At 48.4% G+C, this 7425-nt stretch overlaps 1 protein-coding gene across 1 annotated transcript in view; it reads right to left on the minus strand.

Moving 5' to 3' along the window:
- Positions 1-1045: 1045 nt before the first annotated feature.
- The window catches only part of COTL1 (coactosin like F-actin binding protein 1), a 20111-nt gene continuing 13731 nt past the window's right edge, over positions 1046-7425 (minus strand). Inside the window, exon 4 of the mRNA XM_005424762.2 lies at positions 1046-2382. Within this exon, the coding sequence (XP_005424819.1) occupies positions 2272-2382 (111 nt within the window). The 3' untranslated portion in view covers positions 1046-2271. The remainder of the gene's footprint in view (positions 2383-7425) is intronic.

Genomic DNA, 7425 nt, shown 5'->3' on the forward strand with positions numbered 1-7425 from the left:
ACCCAACCCCACTGGTTCTCTGCTATTACTCTCATTCATTGGGCTACTTTCTTTTTTCCCCACAAGGATTTATCCTCATATTACAAATCAGTAATTCCTTCTCATGTTTCTCATGTGTTACCATGCAATGCCTGCAAACTTGATATTCCTGTGCTCAGCATCAGAGTCCATGTGCCTGTACACCACAGAGGTTATTCAAAGAGTGAATATGGGATTTTCCATGTTCTAAGGACTGGATTAATGATAGCAAAGCAACCAGAGCCAAGGTGATGCCTCCTCTTCCTCCATCCCTGGACCCAGCTTGCCAAAGGCAACACAAGTGCTCCATTTGTCTTGCTGAGATGCCTTTGAGGGCTGAAAAAGCTAATTTGCCTCTGGTGAACTCTTTCTTGAGCCCCCACCACAGCTGGTGCTGATGAATTTCTTGTGATGGTGCTGCCATGCTTCACAACCAGGCAGAGATTTGTGCCACAGGGTGTCAAATTCGAGTTTATCATGGTCACTGAACCAGCAAGGCAAAGCCTCAGAGCATCACAAGCTCTCTGCAAAGCTCCTCCCCATTAGTTATGCCTGTCCCTGCTGCCAGTCCTGTAAAAAACAACCATTTTCCTTCTTTCAGGGCAAGGTTTAGGAAGTCCTGTCCAGAACTGTAATGCCCCATGTAACCCTGTGCAGGAAGCTGCAAAACTTGTCTGAAAGTGTTGTTCTTGTTCCCAAATCTATTCCTGACCTCTCTGCATTTATTTTCCCTGGCTGTGAAATTCTCTTTGACCTAATTACAATTCCCACTTGGTGTTTTGGCACTGGAAATGGAGAAGCAGAGCTGCTGAACAAAAAAGTGTGTCAGGTGCACTGTGGTCACCTCTGCCTCTCAGAGCAGACAAGGGCTGCAGGCACTGGGATCATTTTACATCTAAGCCAGTGTTTAATTCTCCTAATAGCCCCAAGATTGCAGCAGCTCAAAGCTTCACACCAAGGATTAAGAAACATCCTAAATATGGGCTTGTTGCAGGGATGGTAAAAGAACAACAGAGTCTCTGAGAACTATTCTTGAAAAACATTTATTCTGTCATGGATTTACAGCTCTGACTCCCAAGCCCCACAGCCTCTCCCAACAGGTCATTCTGGGGACAGTTACCTTGGATGGAAAAACAAAAGCCATACAAAGGAGCCCCCCCACCCCAAACACACAGTTTGGTACCAAACTGAGCCCAGGTTTTCTCTGGGCCTCTGCTGTTGGATATTTAACCCCAGCTGGGATGGAGCTGCCCTGCCCCATCCCTTGGTCCCAGCTGGAGGATGTTCCCTGCCAAAGGCCCCAAGGAACTGAAGGTGTTGTGTTTAACTGCAGAATAACCAGGGGGGACAGGGGTGGGGAAGGATTCAGCAGCTGCTCTTTTTTTCAGACATCACTGAAAAAGGACATCTATGCATTTCAGTTTCACCTCCTGAGCCCCAGCATTAGCAAAGTCAGATACAAACCCAGAGACCAACGTACACAAAATAGTGACCAAGATCCAGACATTTCTAAGCCCCTCAGTTTACTGTGCTGTGACACCTCCAAAAAGCAACAAAACCCACGTTAGGATTGTGGTGGATCTTATTTTTAAGAGGGAGGGACAGAGATGCAGCACAGAGCATAGCAACTGTCAAGCAATGTTTAAGGCAAATTTATTCCCATTTATCAGGAGTCAAAGAAATGGTTTTGTTTGTTGGCTTTGTTGTTGAAGCTGTTAGATAACATCTCAGCTGGACATTTCTGCTTAGATGATTTAATCAAAGTTTGAGGGAAGTCATCTCAAGCTGATCTGAGCCTAGAACAGCAAATAATGTTATTCCCAAGAATATCAGCCAGAACAAATTTTTTAAAAATTAAAATAATTGATGTTCAGAACTCCCCCAAAACTTTCTTCCCTCAGGAACCAGGTTGAGCCCAAGTAAAACACACAGACATGAAGAAGGACACAGTGGCAAGCCTCTACAAACACAGGGCTGAGTAGGACCAAAGCAGAGCCAAACCTAAATTCCACAGGTGTGAAACAGAGTTATGAATAAAAAAAGAGGGGAAAAAAGAAAAACAGAGCCCCAGAGAGGAATGTTTCATGAGAGAGATGGAAAATAAAAGTCCTCTGAATGCAAAAAAAAGGGAGTTCTTAGGTGCAGCCACAGAAAGCTGGGGAGTTCAGTTGCCTCATCTCTCAGGTGTGTTAGTTTGTTGTGCCTTTGCCCTCCCTTGGAGATGCAGGTGATGGTGCCAGGAGGTTCCTGCCTTTACTCAGTCTGTGCATCATAATTAGCCCCCCCTGCTTTCTTCAGCTCGTTCTTGATGTAATCCTCATCCAGCTCTTTGTGGTCACTGATCACAAATTCTTTGGCAAAGTTCTGCAAGAGATAAAGAAAAAGCCTGTTAACAAAGGGGGATATTCTTCATTAGCTGAATGAAGATGGGTTATCCAGCTTCCCTGGGTGTCTGAGCTGCATACCCTGATCTCCTGTGGCTGGGATGATAAATAGCAAGCTGTGGATGAGACAGAGGGCTGGTGAAGGCAAAACCCAACACTTAACCTGGAAAAATGTTATGTTTCCACTTCCACAGCCACCGGCTGCAGACCCAGTGCAGGGGTGCAGCAGCTCTCAGGTTAGGTCAAGTTCCCTAAGCAGAACGTGAACTGAAACACTGAAAATTATTGACCTCCTGAGCACCACTGACCCTCAGCATAATCTTGGCCAAGTCACTAATCCTCTCTGTGCCCTTTTTAGGGCCCCTTCTCCTAAAAAAAGAACAGCACCACCCCGGAGTCCACTACAGTGTCACACCTGTGAAGGACTGAGCAGCACAGGGATGCTCCCAGGAGCAAACACAAGCCAGACACTGCCCCAGCCAGGCTGTGCACAGGCTCTGCCCTGTGCTTTGAGTCCCAAGTGAGCTGCTGGGTGGATGCACTTGTGTGCTGCAGGGCAGTTTCCTCCCTCTGGAGAGCTCTGCAGCTCCTGGAGCTGGGCAAGTGCTGGGATGTGAGGTGGGGACACAGAAAACCTTGCTGGGAGCAGAATGGGACCCAGGGTGCCTTTAGGGCTCCTGTCAGAGCAGTGGCAGCTCAGGGATTTTTTTTTCCCTTGTTGGGGGCTGTCCTTCCTGCCTCCCAGCAGGGCTGGCATGGCATCCATGTGTGTGCACAGCCATCTCAGCAAACAGCCCGTTTGCTGCCTGCTTTAGCGTTTTCCTCCCCTTCCTAACCACAACTGAGAGCACTGCATGAGTCTCCCTTCCCCCACCCCAGGGACATGACAAACACAAGCATCCACTGCACTCCACCAAAACCACGAATTAAAATCCCAACAGCTTTGCTGTGACATCTCAGGGAATCTGCAATGCCCCAATCCCTGGGCGGTGAGCTCCCCAAAAGGTGATGGAGAAGGAGGGAACGCTTTGGGAGGGCGGCAGGAATCTTGTGTGGGTCTCCCTGGCACTGGCACAACGGGAAGGGGGGCTCCTAATTGGTTTCAGCCTCTAAGCCATGGGAGAGCTCTTTATTTGGCAGCATCCCAAGGGTCTCAGTTTGGGATCAGAGTCAGATAAAGGAGGGGGTGGAGGAGGATGCGGCTTGAAAGAGCCTCAGCACCTCTTTCATGCGATGGGAGAGATGGAAAGGAGAGGAAAACAGATCCCTCCTCCCCTCTCTGGGCCGTGGCTGATCCTGTTTCACACTGCAGGAAATCCTCGGAGCAGCTCGGGAGCCTTGGCTGCTCTGCTGTGCCTGAGGGCCCTGCACAGAGTGCTCAGCACTAACAGCCCTGCCTGCAATGCCCGGTTTCCTGGCCATGTGGGCAGCACAGGCACTCATCCACAGCTTGGCAGAGTGCAGGGAAAATGGGAAAGACATTGCTTTTTAGAGAAAAACAAATCCTTTTCTTTTTCTTTTATTTTCGTGTGTTTTTTTTTTTTTTTAAGATAGAAATAAAGAGGCAAACTGCCCAAACCATCAGATTTAGTCATGCTCACGAGTGTCCTACTTCCAGGTCTCCAGGGTGACATCTCTGCAAAGCTCAGCCCTGGCTAAGACCCACCCCAGGATTTTCAGCTGTTTGATGCTCCTATGTGAGTCTTGAGCTGAGCCCTTTCAATTCCTTTTCTATGGTACCAGGTTTAACACATTTTCCTCACCTTGGGAGCAGATTATCCAAGACTACATGATTTCAGGGCGAGTCTTTGCCCTGCTTTAGTGAGAACTGAGGCAGGTCCATAAAACCATTTCTGAGAGGGATTCCATGAAAAGTGTATTTTATAAGTGTGGGGAGGGATTTCTTCAATGCCCACTCTGCAGAATCCAGCTGATTCTGAAATTGAAACTGCAAGTGCACTCATGCCCAAGCAGAGCAGAATTCATTCCGTGTGCCACAAAGTAAATATAATTACTCAGATGCCTTCTCAAGTAGACACTTATCCAAATGACTCCTGGGTGATGATGTGTGGGCATCAGCCACCATTTCACATCAGCACCACCAAGACACCTTACAAGGAATGAACAGTGTCCCCCTAGCAGTGGCCAGATGGATTCTGCTCCCAGCCACTCTTAAATATCCTCTTAGCTGACTGGGCCACCTCTTGTGCCAGATTTGTACCCTCAGAGTGCAATCTGGGTCACTGCTATTAATAACTCTGCTTTATTCCACTCTCTCAGGGTGCTCCTTGGTTCCTCACACCAGCTCTAACCCACCACGGCGTCTCCTCAAGCCTGGCCCCAAGGAGGGAAGATGCTTTTGGTGAGTTTGGTGCCTGGAATTTGTGATTTTAACATCCTGCTTGACCTTCAGCCACAGCCTCCCTCATCACCCTGAATTTACTGTCTGAGCTCTCTGGGGCTGAGCTTTAGTTCAGGCTGCAAATCCTAAGGCACGGTGCATAACTCTGATGCTTGGGCCCTTGATTTGCTGACATGTGTCTTCATCTTACATCCTCCACTTCCTTTTCCCTTCTCCTCCCCCCAACCCCAGGCTTTCTACAACCACAGCAAGCCCTGCCAGTGAATTCTGGCCTTTGTCTTCACCCCAGCCAGCAGCAGCCTCCAGATAACAAAAACAATGATGCCATTTATCTTTATCACCCTCACAACACAACAGTGACCACAGCCTCTTTGCTTTGCCTCTCAAGCCAGTGAACAGCACACAGGAATACCGAGGTTCACTCCTGGCTCTCCAGTGCACCTCTCTGGCTCCAGCTCCTCCTTGTGCCTCAGAGTCACAATTTTGGAATGCCATCCCCTGTGCCAAGCACACCAGGCACAGACTGAGAGGGCTCCAACCATGCAGGAGCAAAGAAGGAGGCTGCATCCCTCCCTGGGAAGAATGAAATTTGTGCAGAAAGCTCAACCCTTCTCTCCCAGCCAACTTAAGGGGGGGAAAAAGGGTGGAGTAGATTCTCTTCCAAGCCCTGAATGTTTAGCATATGGGCCATAAAATTTCCCTAAATTGCCCAAGGGAAAATCCGTGTGGTGCAGATATTGTACCAAACCAGGTCTGCAGAGGCCCTTGAAAATCCCAGCCTAGGAAGCTGAAGCCAGGAGTAAAATCCTTGCATAGGCTACAGACACTTCCCAGCAGCTACAGATGGTGCCAGGTAGCTGAGCAGCTTCTTGCCATTTTTTATTTATTTTATTTTCACTGGGGCTTGGAGCAGCTTCTGCTGATGTTCAGAACTCTCAGTTCTATTGTGCTTAATGCCACCACTCCCATGCACTGGTCACCCCATCCTCAGTGCAGAGGAGGTGACATCTCCCAGGATTCTTTTCCAGCAGGCTCTGAGTCCCAGCCCTACAGCAAACCTGCCCCTGCACTCAGCTGTCAGACTCCAAGCTCAGCAAAAACCCTCTCTTCAAATCCACTCCCTGCCAATTTTACATGGAGCAGTTCCAGACTCTGAGAGAAGCCAGTCCAAACCTCTGGCAAACACTTGTCTCAGCAATGGGAGCTGCATTTCAGCTGCTCTGCAAATTCTCCCTGCTGTGCTTCATCCCACTGGAAGAGTCACAAGTCTGTGTGTCAGACACAGGGAGATGAGAAGCTGCTGATTCTGATCCTCTTCTCTAGACTAGGAGTTCTTGTAAATCCATATCCATTGGGTATGGTCATTGCAGTAAACCAGAACAGGAAAAACAACCAAAAAGGAGAATTTAGTTTGCCTTCCCAGCAGGATCTCACTCACCCTCATGAGTAACTCTCAAAGCCACTGTGACATAGCTGTTCCCTGTGAGTTTCATTTCCTGCCTCTAACAAAGCTATTAAACCTTCTAGTTTAATTTGGCTATTTCATCTTCTGCTCAGGACTCTGTACTAATATGAGAAAACCAAAGCACATCCAGAGAATTCTGTGTGATCCCTGGATCAGGGACAGGGACCCCATCAGTGGCTGCTCCCTCATGGGACACATCATGAGTGCAGTGAGAAATCCAGAGGAAAAGGGAAAGGTGAGCAAAAAAAAATATTTGAGTGTGAGCTGCAAAATAGGAACTCAGTAGAGCTGTTGACATCATGAAAGCCAAATGAATTCCTCACCAAAAATAATGATGAATAAAATGCCTTGAATATTTGCTCACAGAAACAGAGCTGTTTTACCCTGAATATGAATTAGGGAAATAACAGAGCACATGATTGTGTGGGGGAAGGAGTGCTGATGAAAACAGAGTCAAAATCCATGGAAAATCTGACAAATTGGCAAAGATTGGGCAGTTCCTTTGCTGGGAGAGTCCTGCAGGACATGAATTCAGCCCTGTCAGAAAAAAGACCCCAGTGCTGCCTAAGGAAGAGTTAAAATCTCCTGGTAGGAAATGCAGTTATGAAGGGACAGAGTTCAGAGAGGAAGGAACACTCAGAGGGAAACCAAGTCCTGGCTCCATTTCTTTGGTGTTTGCATCAGAACCACCCCATTGCCACAGCCCCTGTGCCTGGGCTGGTCCTTGCTGTGGGGTCTGGTGACCAAAGTGCAGCTGGCAGGGGACACCAGTGCTGTGGGGTGGCTCTCTGAACACATCTGCCAGGTCACCCTGGCCACAAGGTGACACATGGCTGCTGCTGCTGCTGCCAAACAGACGCAGAAGTCACTGCTCCATGAAGTTCCCAGTTGTTTAGATTGTTCTAGGGGCGGGTTAAGACTCTACCCCAGAAATGATCTCCCAAGCATCTTAAGCAGCTGCCTGCAATGGGAAATTCTGTGCCATTCTTGCCCCATTAGACCTGTCCCTGGCATGGAGAGGAGCCCAGTGGGTAGGATGTGGCATTGTGCATCTCCCTGTCTCCATTTCACAGCAGTCTCACACAGTAAGACTTAGCTAGACCCATTTTTACAGATAAATACTTGTTCCCCATCCTGGCCTTACTCCTAATCTGCTCCCAGCTGAACTGCTTGGACCAGGCTGCAGGCTGCAGCCA

Source organism: Geospiza fortis, unplaced genomic scaffold (genome assembly GCF_000277835.1).
Source record: "Geospiza fortis unplaced genomic scaffold, GeoFor_1.0 scaffold102, whole genome shotgun sequence".
NCBI lineage: Eukaryota > Metazoa > Chordata > Aves > Passeriformes > Thraupidae > Geospiza > Geospiza fortis.